General features: G+C 46.2%; 1 protein-coding gene across 1 annotated transcript in view; it reads right to left on the bottom strand.

Annotated features, from left to right (window-relative positions):
- Positions 1-6115: 6115 nt before the first annotated feature.
- GFOD1 (Gfo/Idh/MocA-like oxidoreductase domain containing 1) overlaps positions 6116-19813 on the bottom strand; it is a 111842-nt gene continuing 98144 nt past the window's right edge. Inside the window, exon 2 of the mRNA XM_080658153.1 lies at positions 6116-9588. Coding sequence (XP_080514279.1) covers positions 8669-9588 — 920 coding nt within the window. The 3' untranslated portion in view covers positions 6116-8668. The remainder of the gene's footprint in view (positions 9589-19813) is intronic.

The following is a 19813-nucleotide window of genomic DNA, read 5'->3' as shown; positions in this document are numbered from 1 at the left end:
TAGAGGCAGAGGCCAGGGCCAGCTGTAGCTGGTGAGCACCAGCCCTGCTTGCCTGGCCTGCTCCACCTGGGATTGTCTTTAGAAATGCTCAGGTGAAAGCGGAGAGAGGAGATGCAGTGAGGCCCGGAGAACAGGGCCTCTGAAAGCCGAGGAGTGGTAAGAGACCCTGTGTGTGCAAGAAAAGTTTGCTAAATGTCAGATTCCTGAGTGAAGAGTTTGTACAATGGTCCCAGGAATACACTAATGGCCTTGAGGACTTCAGGTTTGAGGGAACTGCAAATAAGAAAAACAACAAGGAAGATGGGGTCTCAGGTGCCTTGGGGTCAGGTGCTCATGTAACACAATGGTTTGTATTTACACTTTTCTAGCAAATGCAAACAGTTTGATAGCTTCGAATAGCTTTAGAAGTGAATCCGACAGGCTTTTTGAAGTTCCTGTAAGAATTCCTCCCTCATTCCTTCCCATCTGATTTCCTCCTCCTCACACAAGCTGTTCTTAGAACACAGATAGGACTGTCAGCCACAGTGGAACCGTATTTCAGATATCTTATGTAACATTTGCTTATCTTCAGAACCTTCCACATCCTAAATGCATAGCTCTGACCTTTTCATCTGTTTTCCCCTTCATCTATATTTATTTACCCTTGGCATAAACTACCACTTACTCCCACCCTCTATCCTCTGCTGCCCACCCCCCCACCCCTTTACTCCTAGGTCCTTCTCTTTTCTATCCCCATCCCTTCTCTCCTCCTTGCTTTCATAGTGTTGCATGCAGTTTTAGCACTCCACAGCCCGTGATACACAGCTCTGCTTCTCAGGCTAGCTCTCTGTGCCCTCATGGCGGGAAGTTGAATGTCAAGTCCAGATCCCTTAGCATGACACACTGAAGAGTGACTGGCTTCTCCAGGCTCACCTGTTAGCCCCCACATCCCAACAAGCAATCTCAGAAGGACTGAAAAGACAGTGGGGACTCTCATCTTGTTCCCTCAGTCCCACTGGCTATACCTTCTGGGTCTGGGACTTTGAGGAGTCTGGAGTGATTCATCACTCCAAGTCAGCCTCATGTAGCCCTGGTCTGACTTCAGCCTGATTTAGACCCCTGGGAGTGAGTTAGTGGCCTGGGGGAGTTCAAGACTGAGCACTGCCTGAAACCTTGTGGGCTTTGTGGACATGGTCTTCACATCCTCTGCAGCCACTCAAGGCCCTCCTAGAGTTTCTCCTTCCCAGGTGTTCTTCTTCCAAGGCACTGGTGGCCAATAGGGCTTACATACATGTAAGTTCCAGACCATAAATCTGGGATTGAGCCCCATCAATGTACAAATAATTGACCAAGAAATGAATTAATCTATACTTGCACAAGAAGTTTCACTCATGGCTAAAGGGAGAGAGTTTGGTTTGACCCAAGGCAATCAGAATCTGTAAAAATCAGCAGAATGTGGAAAAAGGAAAGAAAGTTGTTCCCATAATTAGGTTTTTTAGAAGCAGTCCAAAAACCAACTTAGATATGGTGAGCTCATCTCGCAGAGCTGTTGTTGGACTCCAGCAATGCTACAAAAGCTCAAGTCCTCACAGGAATTTACCTGCAGACAGACTCAGAGATAGGATTCAAGAGGAAGCCTGAACTTGAATGAACAAAGCAAAGGATTTTTAATGTTTTGCATCGGCTTTTTTGTGGAGATTTTGGCTCAAGTAAGCTGTAATGCCATTTACCTGGTTGTGACTTGGCTCAGAGTCCGTAAGCAGGTGTCTTTTTCCATTTCTGTTGTGTACACTTCTTGGACAGCCTTCCAGCAAGGGGGCACTGCTGCAGCTGAGTGCATGTAGGGGCTGCCAAGGAACACTAGGCACAGGGATCTGCTCTGCGTAGGCAAGCTGAGGGTAAATATGGGTTAATAAAATGGAGCCTACTACTTTGAGGTGAACTTATATATTTTTCCATGTCTATACAGAATTCTGCAACTCTATGTGTAATTCATTCTCATAACAATTATAGCAGTCATTTTATTTTTGGAGATTAAATCACCCTGACTTGTCATGACAGGAGCTACAAATGCCCAAGATAACCGAAGCAGGAGATTATCTGTGCTGGGGGTAGGGCGAAGAGGTAGTGAACATAGGAAGATAAAGATTTTTCTTCGTTTGACTGGTAAACAACAACCTGAATGACTTCATTGCATCTGTTCTTTTTAAGCAACACTTCAGAGACCAAGGAAGCAACGCTGATCATCTCCTGTGATTTAGTAGGAGGCAGTATAATCCCTGGTTTACAAAACAAGAAACAGATTTCACATGAGAGAAACCAACATCAAAAAGAGATTCCAAATCCATGAAGGAACAACTAGCTCCTGGATTAAAAACTTACATAAATGCGCTGGAGAGCAGAGTCTTTCATCAGGGCCTGGTTCCCAGGCAGAGGACTTGGCCCCACTGCAACCATGCCTTGGCACTCTCCGCTTTGACAAAGTACACTCTCCTCTCACTTCCTTCTTCAGATCTACTCTTAGATTTATGACAGTATCATAGGTGTCTACACAGTATCATGAGGTGAGAATGTTATGTGTGCACTACAATAATCCATATGAACACAGGGATTGGCTGCAATTTACTGTCTCACTGGATGGCTGTTCTGAAGGCATTAGAATCAGAATCTGCTCCTGAAGGGATAACAAGATCTCAGCTTTTGTATTATTCTTTATCATTTTTAACTGTTTTAAATGAAGAGGAAGCATGACCAGAGAATTAATTACCTGTGTGCGTTCTCTAAAACAGCACAGGGTGGAAAGGAAAGGCAGCCTGTCCATGTCATGCAGATTGGAAATTAGGCTGAGCTCAGTTCAAGGTGCTTGCCATTGAATACTGCTTAGAACAAAACAGGCAGTATTCATTGTAAATAGTCATCAGAGCCTGTTAGAAAGTGTCTTTCAGAGCTTGATGTGAGGTATTAGGTTAAGATAGTAAATTAATAGGGAATTCTAAAATTTGCTCTCCAACCTAAAACATCTGTTGTCCTCTTGTTTATCTTGACTAGTAGGCTCTCTCTCTCTCTCTCTCTCTCTCTCTCTCTCTCTCTCTCTCTCTCTCTCTCTCTCATACGTGTGTGCACACACATTCTCTCGCCCTGGATGTACCACCATCGTTCCCAACCCCTTTCTTGCTTCACATTCCACAGACTGGCCACATAACTAACTCATGAGCTAGAGTACTTGGGTCTAATAAACAGAAAAACAGCTGGAATTGTTCTTCTCTTCAATATTTATTTGCTACTTTCATTCCTTTATCCCATCAATGCAAATTGTGGAGGACAGGAGGTCATCCATGTGTGAAGTGGCATGTGTCAGCTGACTGAGTGATGCTAACCATGGCCCCACGTTAGCAGAGGTAACAGTGGGCATCAGCCCCTGGGCCTGGAGGGGAGGCCACCTCCCACAGTAGTTTGGCCAATAAAACATGAAGAACAGTTGCATTCTTTGTCCTTTTTATTTCTTTAATAACAAAAAAAGAAAACAAAAACCTTCTATAATTTATAAGCTATTTTTGCTATCTACATTATATAGAAAATATAGACTCTGTTTACTTTATAACACACATTTTTCCCTTGATAAATAATTCTTTAAAATATCTAGTATACATGCCTTGACTTTTTATACATAAGTTTGGTTTTATACATATACATACACATATACTCAGCTTCTTTTAAAATCGACTTTCTAAGTCGATTCTGATTGTAGGTGATGCAGCAAACCACAGAGTTGGGGATTTTCAAAATGTCACTGGCCGATTATTATAGATAGCCTTGGAGTTTGCTCCCGGTGGTTGAGTATAACATAGGAAAATATCTTTTCTTAGGGAGTGGGCTTTCTAAGTTCACTTGTTTGTGACTCAAAATTTAGCAGTGCATTGCATTTTTACCTTTACACCCTCCAAACTCTCACCCTGTCTCATAGCCATAGCTATTGAATTTGACCTGTGGTTGTAAATTAGGTTTCTGATTCCATTGTCTTTATTCTGGTGGTGGTGGTGTGTGTGTGTGTGTGGGGAGGGGGGGGGGGGGTTGGGGGGGATTCGGCATTCTAATGACATCTTCGGTGAAAGTAAGTCCATTTGCATCTGAAGGGACTTTATCTCCTATCCCCCAGAGGTTAAGTGATGGCCACACTGATTTTCAGTGGTAGACCCAGGACTAGAAGCCACATTTTCGGTCTAAGTCACATCCTGCTGCTCACAGCACCTTCATAGCTCTCAGGTGGGGAGAGGGAGGCTCAGAGAGATGAAATGACTTGTCTGAGGTCCCATGGCTACTTAGTGGAAGAGTTGCAATTAGAACTCAGACCTGCAAATGGACTGTATTCCCTGAGTTGTTGCAGCTGAATCAATTTTCTAGAAACTTGTTTATGTCTTGAAGGTACTCATAAAAACTGTTTAAGATTTCCCACTGTGACTGTAATGTGAACAGTTATCTCTGATTTGTATGGTACTTGGCAAGGATGGAGACATACATCCAGATGTGGGCCTTTGGGATTTCCTGAGGCCAGTTCTACTAACATTCCCCCCCACACACACCCCTTTCCTAGATACAGATCTGGCTTAGGACTCCTGCTCCACCCACTGCCAACATTTATTGGCCATCAAAGTCCTGAGGTTTATGGAACAGAGGCCATGACATTGGGGAGCTTGTGCTTAAAAAACTATCAAAGCCCCCCATTTCAATTCCCTTTAGAGATCAGGGAGGAGGACAACGGAAGGAAAGCTGTCTGCGTCTGCTCTGTGGCTTTGTCTTTACCAGTAGCGGCATTCCCTCCCTAGCGGGCAAGTGTGCAGGTGGAAACACTGGGTTTCAGGGGACAGCCCTGAGTCCAGCTTCTGGGACAAATGAAGCTATCTCCTCTCCCCGCCCCCCTCCCCCCCACAATGCTGCTTTAAGAGGTGATGGGCTCAAGTGCTCTCATTGGAGTCTGGAGGTACAACCAGGACCATGTCTGAGTGACCATTTAGTTAACAGTGGAAAGTGGTGGCCTACCAACCTTTTCCTTTCCCACATCACAGTCCCTGTTTCTGGAGCCCTTGGGAGGACCACTGAAGTGTCTGGCTCTCAGACTACTAAAGTGTTGCACTGTTGCATCTTGACTCTTGTGCCCTTTTTTGTTTACACCAGCAGTGAGCAGAGGAATAACAAGACCATGTCCTGGGGGTGGCCCTATGCCTAGTGTGGCAATCACAAGCTTGCCTGGGCGGGTGGCCAGGGCCGACAGTAAAACCACAGGGTCACCCTGTCTCTGCTTCATAGTTGTGTGACTCAGGCAAGTTCCTCTTCCTTTCAGAGGCTTGATTACCTCATGTAAAATGGGAGTAACAATCCCCAATACTAAAGGGTTGTTTTTGTGGACTAAATGAGATAATGAACTTAAAACCCCTGCACACAATGGATATCAAGAAATGGTGGAGCACAGGAAGCACTCGATGGCTCTGCAGAGGAAAAAGGCTCTGGGAGAAGTTCATCATGAGCTGAAGTTGGCCAAGACTACTGCTAGGGTCCAGATACACCGACACAATGGCATTTGCTGCCAGGTAGGCTAAGGAGTTTCTGTGGATCCTGCTTTACCTCTCCCATTACAGGGAGAGTCATGAAGAAGCTGATAGTGGTCATGGACTCTCTCTCCAGAGGAAAACAGAAAGAGCCCAACAAGCCCAGAGCATGTCCACACACTGTGGATGCCATGTAGGAACCACTGGCCTACCCCCTCTCAGAATTTGGAATTTGGGACACCAGCAGAGGCAACCGGTGGCTTGAGCCAAAACTTCCAGCAGCAGAGGCATCCACACAAAGATGGGACTAAATGTGATGACCCTAAAGTGCCCCTATTACACCAGCTCATTGAAACACACGAAACAAGCGGAAAGAGCTGGATTATTGCTGGCACTTGTCCTGGGTCAAAGTCAGCTGATTGTACCCAAACCCCTGGGGGTGCTGTTCGGTGCTGGGCTTTGTTTCAGCAAGCTCTGTTGAAAGCTTGAGATTTTAGCTTCATAGTGCAATTAAGTCTTTGCTAGTGGTAGGACAGGAGCAAAAGGAGCACTAAAGAAGCAGCTTAACCCCATTTACTACAATTTTTATATTAAAAAAAAATGAACTATCTCAGTCCTTTCTTCCTCTCATTCCTGCATCTACCTACTACATGCATGTCAGTAGATAACATTTGACTACACTTACTAAAATATTTTTCATGCTTTTAAAAAGTATATTCTTTCTATATACCCCAGCCTCAAAGAAGAATTTTTGTTTTAGACACTGAATATTTTTCGCAGAGCTCAGACACCTTCAGGAGAAAATAACTCCCAAGTAATTTGAGTAAGTACAGAAACTTAAAACCCCAGGAAAATCCCTAGATTATAAATGACTTAGAAAAATGAGGCCCATAGAGTCATCTAGTTTCCTTTTCCTTCATCCTTAAGCACAGCCTTTCAGGCTAGCTAGGACATCCCCCCCACCCCACCCCCCCAAAAAAGGAAAAAACACACACACACACAAAAAGTTCCATTTAGTTTCCACAAAAGCTATCCAGAGGGCAATTTAGGAGAACCTGAACCAAAACAGCCCATGGCATGATCCTCTGCTCAAATTATTACTGGGAGACTTCCATTCTACCAAATCTCTAGTTTTGAACACGTCATCATGAAGTCTGAAAACGCATCAGGGACTAGAAGGTACCTGGAGAGTTTCAGCTGACTAACCTTACTGTGTTGTGGTAAGGCCCCCAAAGTAGAGTGATGTTTCCAGGGAGGCAGTCCTTGCTCCTCTGAGCTAGAAAATGACCACGATCCCCATGATGCTTGCACCCCCACACCGCACCCATGAGCAGCCTGGGCTGCACAGTAGATTGACCCGGGGAGAAGCATGGAGGCTGCAACTGATGACACTGCTTGTTTTCAGATTCTGCCTTGGCAGAACCTGGGAGTGAACTCTTGACCCCTTAAGTTCCCTTCTAGCTCTACTGCCAGTCATATGAAAAGAAGCCTGAGCCTCAGTTGTGTGAGCTGTGAACAAGTCCTAGTTTCTACATCCAACCTTGACAAATGTCTTGCTGGAATGAAGGACTAAGAAAAGATAAAAGGATAATTCTGTTTTCAAAATTATTTGACTTGGCCTTTCTTTCAAGACTTGTCCTGAGTTTTTAGGAGTGATTTTAGTGACATTTGGTGGCAGTGAGCACTGACAAACCCATATGTGTGTGTGTCAGGTGGTTCCCTTTTGGCTGCCTGCGCTGAGCCTGCAGTTTGCCATCTCCAATAAAAGCTCTGTAAGCAGAGGGTGACAAGAGACCAAGGAGTAGAAGAATATGTTTTTCCAACATCAGCTTCTCACCTACATGAAGATACACCTGAGAAGCCTCTAAAACCCATTTCAGAAACATTGAAACTTAGGTTCCTTGTTGTCCTTTTGTTTAACACCTATTACATTTTTTTCAGGTACCAGAATCATGAAAACAAAGGTCAAAGCTAGAGAAAAGAGCCTTTACTTCTTTTTAAGGGAAGTGGATTATATCTGAGTGGAACTGAAGACTTCCCTTTACATCCATCCACAGAGCTGCATGAAACTCCTAAAAGCCCTTCCCTGGCTTGTAGGAGGCATGGGTGTTGGAACACAGAGCAAATCCATGGCTGGCTCCCTTTCCCTTCTGGGGGGAACTCCCACTGCAACACTGGGGCACACAGCTGCCCCACTTCTTGAGGGCAGCTCTGAGCTTGCAGTCAGGCCCAAACCTCCTCCTGTCTCCTTGGCCTTAACCAGGGATCCAGGTGAAAGGATAATCGTGATACTTCAGCATGGAATCCCTCTTACACTCAACTCTCCACCAGAAGTAGTTTTACAAGATGGCTTCTTGCAGTTTTTTAATTGCTGACAAGTTCAAAGGGATATGCTATTCTCTGCCTCATCTGTTTCCATGCAAGATATGTTCTTGCTCTCTCATTTTGGCTTAAAGAAACCCTGTCTTTGCCGGCATTCCTGGCACTCCTTACCCCACCTCAGGCCAGGTGAAGGGCAGTAGACAATTAGGAAGACACTCCCTCCTGCTTCCTCTGAGGAAGACCAATCAATCAAGAAAGCTGTACACTTTGTTGCCAAGTACTTTTGCCTCCAGACACTTAAAGTGGCTTCCTGGAATTTGAACTTTCTCAGTAGCCCATTGCACCCCCACCTTTCCCCAGGCCAACAGGCTTGTGTGGACATGGGAGGATGTGCCTTCTCCTGTGAGTTTTGTGGGGGCCAGAATAGGGAGGCCACACCAACTGAGCTTGACCTCACAGGAGCATTTGGCTTGCAAAGGATGCCAAGGTAGGGGGAGTGGATGAGGTGAAGGGGAAAGGCACCGCTCCTTGCTCCGCACAGTAAAGGGCAGCAGAGGCAGCGAAACCTTCCTCTCATGCAAATGCCCAGCAGGGATGATCTCAGGAAAGGCAGGCCCTCTGAACACACCTGGGCTATTTACTCAGCATCCTGACAGTCTTGTTTGGGGCCCCTCACCTGGGTTGCAGTTCACCTTCTCAGCTGCCACTTATTCCCATTGTCCCTCCACCTCCCCATCCCCACACTCCTGGAAGCTACTCTCTCCCACACCTTCCCCTGTGGGCCCCAAGCAGAAGGCCTAAGTCCCCTAGGTCCCCAGTCTGTGCTAACAGTACAAGGACATCCTGCTCCGGCGCATGGCCTCGCTGATCAGGTAAGCGGGACTCAGCTCCGGCTCCTCGGTCATGATGGCAATGTTCTGCCACTCGCCCGTCTGGCTGGACCTCTTGATGGTGTCTACCACGCACAGGGCATACAGGCAGTCGTCGAAGGTGGCAGCCATGGTGAGTGGCCGGCCATCCCACGTGCGCCGGTCGTCCTGGTCCTGGAAGGCCTGGCGCACGGCCTGCATCATCTTGATGGTGCCCCGCAGGTAGGGCGAGGGGATGTCACTGAAGGCCTTCTCCGGCAGCAGGGAGTTGCGGACAGGTGTGGAGTCTTGCAGCAGCAGCTCCTGCTCTGGGGCGCTATTGCGCTGCCCGTACAGGTCCGTGCCCACCGCCAGCAGGCGCCCGGCAGAGCCCACCACAGTCACGTCCTGCTTGAACTCTCCAGGCACGTTGAAGTTAAGGGTGACGGTGCAGCACACCCCACCCTCCAGCACCATCTGGAAGGTGCAGAAGTCATCGCTGGTGATCTGGCGGATGCCCTTGATGTGGTCGGTCTGCTTCACGAAGGTCTTGAGCAGCCCGTGGACCTTGAGGGCCTTCTGGCCAGTGAGGAAGGTGAGCAGGTCGATGATGTAGGTGCCCACCGAGTGCAGGCCGCCTCCTCCCATCAGGTCGTCGCAGCTCCAGTTGTACTTCTTGCCCAGCAGGCTGCCGCTGTGCACCTGCACCTCGCACACCAGCAGCTCGCCCACGTAGCCCTCCTCGATGAGCTGCTTCATGCGCACGAAGGCCGGCAGGAAGCGCAGCACGTTGCCCATGATGCTCATGAGCTTGGGGTAGTAGTGGGCGGCTGACATCATGCGGAAGGCGTCCAGCGGCGTGGCCGTGCGGTCGCAGATGACATTCTTGCCTATGCCTGTGGGTAGGAGGAAAAACAGCGGGTCAGGACTCTGGATGCGGAGGGAGCAGAGAGTGGTAGGGGGTGCTATGGCCTCAAATGTTAATTCTTACAATGGGAACCAGACCGAATCAGATATCCTATTACAACTAAATATTTTATAACACCTTTTATTTATGCAAAAATAATATATTCTATATATTTAAATATTTTATATACAGTTATTAAATAGCTAAGTTGATTTACTTAATTTTATATAAACCATCAGCAATGATTTAAATATTGATTTATTGAAACATTTTAAATAGCCTATATTTTATAAATGTTTAAAATATAAAATACCTCATTTAATATTTTATGTATATAAGCCTATAATGTTTTATATACAAATATGTTACTTATAAAATATGTTTAAAATATTTAAATATAAAACATGAGTTCTATTAAATTATGCAATATAATCTTTTTACAAATAATATGGAATATGTTTTACAATTATCTTACATAAGAAATGCTTTAACTTTTATTTTTTATGTAAAATAAAATTTTATTTCCAATGCATTATTAAAAGTATCATATGGAGAGAAAAGAATAGGTCTCTATCTGGACAAAACCAGAACACATACGCTTAAATCAAGGCCAAGGTCATTCTGATTAAGTATGAGGAAGAATTTCTTAATGATATCCTTCAAAGGCCTAAGCTCTTCGCTGCCTCCCCCACAGCCACCAACAAAGGCTTATATTTTGAGTGTTACCTTGCTTGTTTACTGTGCATTATGGATTAGGGCTGGCAGTGATCACAGATGTTCTAGTTGAATGTTTTCTGCCTCCTTCTGGGAAGAACAGATATTATCTGAGGGTGGGCAGTGACCAGTTCCTCCCTGACTGCCATCTGTCTCACAGTGAGGTGTGGTGCTTTTGGCCAAAGGAGCTGAGGCCCAAGAAGAATTAGGCTTATGTGATGACTGGAATGAGTGCATAAATTGCAGGAGGACGCAAGCCCTTGAGGAGACTGGATTCTGGGTGTAGAGAAAACAAAGGGCTAGAGGGAAGGAGAACGACAAGGAAGGAGAAAGGGACTCATTCTGCAGAAGCCAAGAGTCAAGGAAGAAAAACAACTCAGCCGAACCTGGAGGAACAGCCAGTTGGAACTCAGAATAACACAACAATAACAGAATTATACAAATTTTGTTAGCAAGCCAGGAAGTTAGGTAAAAAGACTTAGGGAGCCTGGCCAGCATGACTCAGTGGTTGAGTGTCGACCTATGAACCAGGAGGTCACAGTTCGATTCCCGGTCAGCACACATGCCGGGGTTAGGATCCCCAGTGTGGGGCATACAGAAGGCAGCCGATCAATGATTCTTTTTCATCATTGATGCTTCTCTCTCTCTCTCCCCCTCTCCCTTCCTCTCTGAAATCAATAAAAACACATTTTTTTTAAAAAATGACTTGGGGAGCTTCTGAGTCAAGGCATGTGGCTACCCATGGTAGGGCCTTGTTGTCCTGTCATGCTCTGCACATAGACCCTCTAATGGGGACCCGAGCACTCTCAACACAGACACGGGAGATACCGTAGGGCTGTGGGATGATGAGACACACACACCCATGCCTGTCCCAACTGTGGGCACCCGACTTGGCAAAATCCATGGAATCTCACCACAAGGTGAGCTGAGATGGGGTTCTGTGGACAACTGGACAAGGCCACAGCCTGGAACACGGCTCTCTCTTCCCATTGGAAGAACTAGTCAAACAACAGACACGGTCGGTGAGAACAGAGTGCAGAAAATAAAAACAATCAGTGGCTATGAATTTCCATGTGCACATCTCATTCTGGCCCTGAGTGAAAGGCCTGGAGCCTGCACAGCGACCACATCTCCTTATTAGGAAAGCTGGCGGCTTCCTGATGACCATGAGTGAGCAGTAAGAAGCACCTTTAACTTTCAGCAACTAGGCTCCAGCAGAGGGACAAGGAAGCACTGGTTTAGCTAACCAGAAGTGCCAGGCACCTGCATAACCTAATGTTCCAATAATACGATCCTGTAGGCATTAGGCTCGTTCAACACCGGCTCCTGTGGGCAGGAGCAGCTTTTCATGTAAATGCATTGGTAGGCCACTGCAGGGACAGGTGACAAATGCTGCCCAAATCTGCCTCATACCAGTTGGGTACAGGCTGTGCTGTGGCCTCTCCTAAATCCTACCTCAAGGTCCCCAAAACCAGGACCCCTGACTGCCATCTGCTAGTTATGCTCAATAGGTTAAATTAATGGCACATGAAAAAAGTTTATCTTAGTTATGTTATAAAAACTATAAAACAGTAAAAGCAAAAAATTAATTGGGAAATTTAATTAATGCCCTCCCCCCCCCAAAAAAAACCGATCAGATGGTTAATTCTTTGCAGCTCTCTAGATGAAAAGATTCTGATGAAAGCTAGACTCCCTCTCCAGAAAATGCAATATGAACATACATGCAGACCTCTGCCCTATTCTGAACTTATGCATCCCCCCCCCCCCCAACACGGTTCTGAGATACAGGCATCTCTTCCTTTAGGCTACTTATGTATGCTGTGGGTCTTCCACTGAGCCCACAGCACCTAGAGGCAAGGCGTGCGTTTTGCAGGAATCCAGCGATGCTTGGCCCCACCTCTCTGCCCACAGTCTTTTGTGATGTCCACACTTTATAGAGAGGTCTCAGCAACACCTTAACTTACAGTATCATCAAAAGTCAAAAGAGACTTCTAGGAATCTATCATAAAGAAATAATCCAAAATGTAAGCACAGCTTCTTGCCAGAGATGCTTCTCGTGCATTATTTATTAAAGTAAAAAGCTGGGAACAATACAAATGCTCAACGCTAGAAGAATGGGTAAGTACACTGTAGTACAGCCATACAATGTAATATTGTGCAGCCAATGAAAATGATGTTTATAAAGACTTTTTAATGGCAGGCAAGATGATTATGATGTAATGTTAAGTGAAAAGTGCTCCATTCATAGACATACTATGATGTCAACTCTCTCTTATAAAGACAAAAGGAAAAAACCTGAATGGGGCTATCTCAAAATGTTTACAATGATTAATTCATTAGTAAGATTATGACTGATTTTTATTTCCTTCACTACATTTTTCTACATTTTCTAAGTGTCTACTTTTATGGTCAGAAAAAAACACACACACACACACACAATTTTTCTTTTGTAAGCCCAAAAGAGACAAGCAGACCTTTGAAGGGCAGAGTTCGTGGGATGGCTGGAGGGCCCTCCACAGCTCGGATGGGCAGGCACGTCCCTAACAGACCTGTCCCTGCACCTGTGCCCCAGCGAGCTGGTGAAAACGTCACAGACCCTAAACTTGGACCGTTCCAGAGGCTCAGACTATGTGGCCAGTTCTTCTGCTCCAATTCCTCAGGCCTCTTCATGATCCTGGTGAAAGCTATGGTCTCTCTCCAGAAGATGCATCACAAACATACCTACAACACTTTCCCCACATCCCAAGCCCATGCACAACCCTCCCCCAGGTTCTGAGGAACAGGAATCTCCATCGAAAAGTGTTGGATCACTTCTTGAAACCTTTATGACATATTATTTAAAATAGGATAATTCTTCCAGTTTTAAAAGGAATCCAGAATGCAGAGCTAGCAGACCCTTCACAGATGTATAAAACAAAGATTGCTTTCTCTCTTCTGGACAGTCTTCCTCAACCCTACCTCTTGGTGAGACATCTGCAAAGCCCACTCTGGAACCCCCAAGATCCTTAGATTCTCTTTCCCAGCCTTTTCCCACCCAAATATGCCCTACCAAAATCCCAAGGTTCTCGGTGGCTTAATAAGAATCCAGGGTTTAGGCTAAAGTAATGCAATTCTATTTTTGTCATTGTTTGCTTGTTTTTGTTTTATTTTAGCTTTACTGAGGTATAATTGACATAAAATTATAAGATATTTAAAATGTACATCATGGTGACTTGATATTCATATATATTGTGAAAGGATTCCCACCATCTACTTAATTAACACTTCCATCACCCTTCATAGTTATCTTTTGTGTGCATGTGAGAACATTTAAGTTCTACCCTCTTAGCCAATTTCAATTATACAATATAGGGTTATGAACTACAATCACCATGTTTTTACCACCTTAAACCTTATTCATCTGATAGCTGAAAGTTTATACTTAAAGGAATACAATTTTAATTGTAGGCTTCTAATCATCAGACACTGTGTGTATGCATGTGAGTGTGTGTGCAGGCGTGTGTATACAGGTGTGTGTGTGTGCGCACGTGCGCGTGTATGTATGCAGATGTGTGTCTATGCAGGTGGGTATGTATGCAGGTGTGTGTAGGTGCATTAGTGTCGTGCAGAGCATTTCCCTTACGCCTAAAATCACACGCAAGGTTACGGGAACTTGCATTGTCCAGGCAGAGGCTAGCCCACAAGCCTGGGCGTGTCAGATGCTATTGCACATACACTGAATTTCCCCCAAAGAAAGCAGATAGATAACACCTGCCTTCAAGTTGCCTCTGTCAGCCTGAGCTTTGGGTTTAGCGCTCTAGAAAGTTCAAGTCTTTGTTGTCTTCATGATTTTCATGTGATTACCACATTGCCTTTCTTGCCACCCCCAGAGAAAGTGCTGGAATGGGCTCCATAGAGAAAAGCACTCCCTGTCCATTTTGCCCTGGAAAGGAAATAGTAAGTAAGGGCAAAATCTTGCACTCCCCCGCTAAGCACATGGGTGTGCCCTCCCTCCTACCCGTGTGAAGGTAAATATATTCCACCCCAGAGACAGAAAGTGGAGGGCTCGATTTCTCAGGGAGAGACAGGGAGAGGCAGAGCCCTTTATGAGCCTGCCTCTAACACAGCCCAGGCTGATTCCTAATGGGAAGCCATGAGGGAAAATACAGCCTGGGTCTCTGCTCGCATCCCCTACAAGGAGAGCCTGTGCTTTCTCACTTGAGGGCCACGTTTACAGCCCTGGATTCATGTACCTTTCAGAGTATCATGCAAAACACACTCCCCTTAGGTTTGGCTTCAGATTCTCTGTGGTAAGATGCTGTGTCTTTCTAAGGCAAAAGATAAAAAACTCTGGGACCTCAGACCGTCTTACAGAAAATCATGCCGTGGAGAATCAGGCCAAGGGACATGAACCATATGGACTCAATTTTACTCCAAATAAACAAGTGGTACAAATGGAAAGCAGGGAAAAAATACTAAACGCTTGAGAAAAAGTGGTTTGTGTTTTGCCAAGCCCCAGCATTTCCCGAGCAGTTGGAGTTTCAGCAAAGTCCACTGGTGCTCATGATGATATGAAGAGACAGAGGGAGCTTTCTGGGCACTTGGGGCTCTGGTGGGTGGCGGCAACCCTGCTGCTTCTCTCGCAGAGTACAAGCCATCACTCCATCATGCTGCACTCCGCTAGCTCCACCGAGGGGGCAGTCCCTGACCCCAGAAAGGAATGTCTTAGAATCTCGCCACATTGTCAAGGTTGCACAGTAGGACTGTGGGTGTGGCAGAGACCGTATCAGCACTGGCCTGCACATTCTGGGGAAGTCTTCATAGCCCACATCCACAGAGACCATTACCCTTTTGCATGAGAACAGAATGCTGGGTCTTTTGCGGAGGGGGGGGGGGGTCCTTTGGGCTGGAACCAACTTTATTTTTCAAGATGAGTACCCCTCATCAGCAAATAAAGCAAGAGGTCCCTGCCTGTACACTGGTGGAACTGGAAATCTTCTCACCTATGTCCTGGGGAGAAAATGAGCTGGATGGGAAATTCTGGAGGGTCAAAGTGCAGTGTGCAAGGCAGAATGCCTGCTCTTTGTCAGAAGCTTTCAAATTAAATAATTTCAGAGGGAGCTTCACTGCACTCCTGAGATCCCTCAGGGGAAATGGAAATTTGGCTTCCTGCAAAACCCACTAAGTGTGTTTTCTGTAACAGAGTCCAAATACCCACAACCCTTGTGGGGAGTTAGTGCTATCGGAAGGCCATTCCAACCAGTAGACTTCAAAGCCCCCCTCAAACAGCTGCTCCCCTCACACCCTCCAGGCCCAGGGTCTCCAAGCTGTGGCCAAGCATCCATCTGTATCTTTTCCAGAGACCAGGGCACTGCTCCATCCAAATAGATCCCCCCCAGGAGCCGGGACATGGGGCTTCCCATTGACACCTATAGGGAAAGACATGCTCCCTGCTGCCCCGCAGAACAGCTGCCCTTCTCTGTCCTTGATCAGATAGGTTACCCCTGGGTACCTGGAGTATGGCTGCTGCTGGGCACCTAGAGAGAAGAGCCCATCCTTAGCATAACCAGCCTGGAACTTCAAAGCATCCCTCCCTGCCACACACTTCCAAGGACACACTCCCTTATCTAATCAGTGGTGGGAATCTAGAAGGCCCATGCTACTTCCCACCAGTTCTTCTGGATTATTCCACTTGTGTTGACAGTCCTTTATCTTCTGAAAGCCAAAATGGATGCTGGCCTGCAGGCAGGTTTGCAGCCATCCTGGCAGATTGGCAGAGCCTTCAAGAAGTGCCATCAGATACGGCTTCCTAAGTTTTCCTCCCATGCACAGAAGGGAGAGAAGGCGTTCTCTGCAATCCAAGCAGGGAACTCATTATCTTCATTGATACTCCATTCCTTCAACATTTCTGTGCTGGCCACTGGACCGAAAAATGAGTAAGAAAGATGAATAGGAGCTCACAGTCTAGTCGAGGAAATGAGTGATTATGAGAGTTAATAAGTTACGGGAGCTAATAGATTATGAGACCTAATAGAGGGATGAGCAATGAGAGTACAAAGGAAAGGCTCCCCACTGATGTGGGCATGGTAGAAAGCTTTGCAGGAGCGGTGACATTTGAGCAGGGTTCTGAAGTGTGTATAAGAGTTTACCTGTTTCTTCAGAAGCTTCCAGTCCCATTTAAAAAATGGTGTTTACCCGGGATCTGAGAAACCACTAAACTTGGACTTTTTACAAAAATTCTATGTATATTTTCTGATACTCAATTTTCTGAGGGTGAGGTTCATTCGAGTCTTAAAAGACTCTATGATTCAAAGCAGACCCAGCAGAATTGGAGTTTAGAGTGAAGAAAGAGCTAAGTATCTGAACAGACAAGGCTATTTATAACAGCTCCTTAGCTGCACCTGAGATGCAGGGCGTTTGATCAGTTTCACTCACTCACTGCAACACTCCACTTAGTTGGGGTCTCTTTCTTCCTTTATCCCTCCACACCCCTCTGTATCTCCTCCCTTCCCCGCAACACACGTGTTTTCCTTCAGCTTAGAAAGTGCAAGAGGAGTGGCAGCAGGAGTAGGGTGACGTGTCTGAACCCCACTCTGTGCCCTCTGGGTCTCCTTCCATATACACTGGGAGGAAAGTCCCTTTGAAGAAATCCCTCATCCTAGTCCCCTGGGATTTCCTGATGAACAAGTTCCCAACTCAAACCATGAATCTGACCTCTTCACAATAACAAGGACGTAACTTAAAACAGCAACAAACATTCTTTTGAAAACTTTACTTTGTGCCAGCAGAGGCTGCGTATTTTATATGCACTTCCATTTCTTACTATACACAACGCCATGAGGCAGGTACAAATATCGCCCCCAACTCACAGATGTGGAAACTGAGCCTCTGAGTGGGTAAGCAACTCGCCCACAACTAGACAACTCAGTGAGTAGTGCAGCTGGGATCTGACCCATGTTTCCAGAGCAAGCCTGGCCTTAACTTCTGCACTCCTACTGCCTTCTGGCCACCCTGGTCCTGAGACTGGCTAGGCTATTCTTTGTACCCACATCTAAATTGTATACACCACCCAGAGATGAAAATCATCTCTCTGATATCTGCTACCATCCTTGCCAGCTACATGGCTCTGTGCACATGTTCAGGGCCTGCCCCACAGGCGGGCTATGAGGGGAGCTGTGTAAGGAACTGTGGGGAGCTTCAGAAACCGGGGCGCTGGGGGTGGGAATGCCTAATGCTCAGCTGCCGACAGTCAGAAGTCTCAGAGGAGCCTGATTACGTTTCCATTCTCCTTTCAAACTTGAGATGGAAAAGGGTCGGGGTGACCCATATTCAGCTCCTTTCATCAAGGCCCCTGATGCCAGCTCTGAAAGAGGGGACGACCACAGAAAGGAGTCAGCACACTGATCTGGATGGGACTTGATACTGAACTGAATTAGACATTCGAGTGCTTTCTATAGCTAACCCGCCCTTGAAGGCCCACCCCTATCCCACCAAGCCTTTCCATGGGCTTTCCCCTGCTACGCAAGCCTGTGGGCTCAGCCCTCAGAAATCCATCAGGAGTTAAATGTTCTCAGATGGTTTCATGCACCTTAGTATCATCTACTCATTGAGCCCATAACATCCATAACAGGGACAGTAGTCCGGAAACACTTTTCATTGTTTATTTCCTCATTGGTACACCCCACACATCTCTACCACTGTAGCTTCCATTTGTTGAGAATGAGAATCTGATGTTGGAAAGTCACTAGTCAGCTCCTCCCAGCCTGGGCATTCCCCAGGAGAGAAAAGAAAGGCTCGCCACGTCTAGCCCAGGGAGACCATGAATAGGGGATTAGAAGCAGCAGGTAGGCATGTGGGAGCCAGAGATCTTCCAGACTAGTGGCCAACTTCCCAAGTAGGGGGTCTGAGGCAGCCCTACCCTGCCTGCAGGTGGCACATCGAAACCCAAGTGTGAGGGGCAGGGAGGTGGTGAGTCCATGGGAGAACAGAGGCCTGGGGATGGATACACTCACTACATCCCTGATGCTCAGGGACTTGGGGCAGAAAAAAATAGTCAGGACTGTGGGCCTCATCACTTGAGTCTGGCTACATTCGTCCCAAATAGCTAAAAGACACCGTAGTGTCATTATTTTGGGGAGTGGCCTGAAATAATCCCTCTGGAGCCTGCACCACCATTCCACATCTGTGCAAGCCAGGATTCAGAGGACACCACCTGGATCCAGGGAACATAGCCAGTCACATAAGCCACAATTTCCCCATAGGAGCAGCCACCTTCTGCAGTAGAGGGGTGCAAAGGGCAGAATGCTGAACAGCTGAACAGCTCCCACCAGAGTCATCTAAAAGAGAATGGGCTACCTAAAGAAAATGTAAATGACTGGGTGGGGTGTGATTACCAGATCAGACTATAATTCCATTCCCCACCTACCCACCTAAAGACGGGGGCCTAGAATGGTGATCAGATTGGCTGGAGAGAAATTTTTTTTTTTGCTCAAATAATTCTTTTTTTTGGTCTTTATTTTTTTTAATTGTTTGAAGTATTACAAATAGTAGTACATATGTCTCCTTATTTTTTCCCCCATTGACCTCCCCCCCCCCCGGCCTCCCCTTCCCCCCAGTACATGCCTTTACCTGCCCCCTGCCCAGTGTCTTGTATCCATTGGTTATGCTTATATGCATGAGTACAAGTCCTTCGGTTGATCTCTTACAGCCCTCCCCCCACAACCTCCCCTGCCTTCCCGCTGTAGTTTGACAGTCTGTTCAATGCTTCTTTGCCTCTGTATCTATCCCCCCCCCCCCCATTTCTTTCCTTTAAAAAATCTTGCCTCTGCAGACTAGAAATAAACATATAATAACAAAAAATGTTTGAGTCCCAATTTCAATGTCCAACAGTTCTGAGTCCCCGGCTGGAGAGAAATTTAAAAATCTCTACTTTCTCTTCCTAAGTAGAGTGTGAATTCTCATCACACATCCAAAAAGGTGGGAGCCACATAGTCCCTGACAAAACCTCAGCACCTCTGTTGCAAGTCAACTTTTGGGATAAAACACCATTCTCACTGTGCATAGAGTATATAGAGTATGAAAGACAATGGAATTTAAACTAGGCAACTTCTCCAAAAAAAAAAAAAGGTAGGAAACTCTCCATTCAAGAGGGTCTATGCTTCCCTGAAGGGATCACAGGTATACTTACGTAGCAGATGTGTTTTCTTAAGTCAGGATACTTCACACATTCTAAGTTTTGGCCTCTTAAAAAATGGGGAGATTCAGAAACATTGGGTTTCTTCCCCCAAAGCCTCCACATGAGAACAATGGGTTGGAGTTGAATAATGACACCTGCATCTCCAGTCCCCACCAGTCCCTATTGCCTGGCTGTATCAGTTTTCTATTGTTGCCATAACAACTAGCACACATGTAGAAGCTTAACACAACACCACCTATTATCTCTGAGTTTTCTAGATCAGAAGTTCAGGTGGGCTCTGCTGGGTGTCTGCTTAGGGTTTCACGATGCCACTCAGGGAAAGAAT

This window comes from Plecotus auritus (assembly GCF_963455305.1).
Source record: "Plecotus auritus genome assembly, chromosome: 2".
NCBI classification, from domain to species: domain Eukaryota; kingdom Metazoa; phylum Chordata; class Mammalia; order Chiroptera; family Vespertilionidae; genus Plecotus; species Plecotus auritus.
Note: the sequence above shows the minus strand (reverse complement) of the source record. Positions and strands in the feature narration are given on the sequence as shown.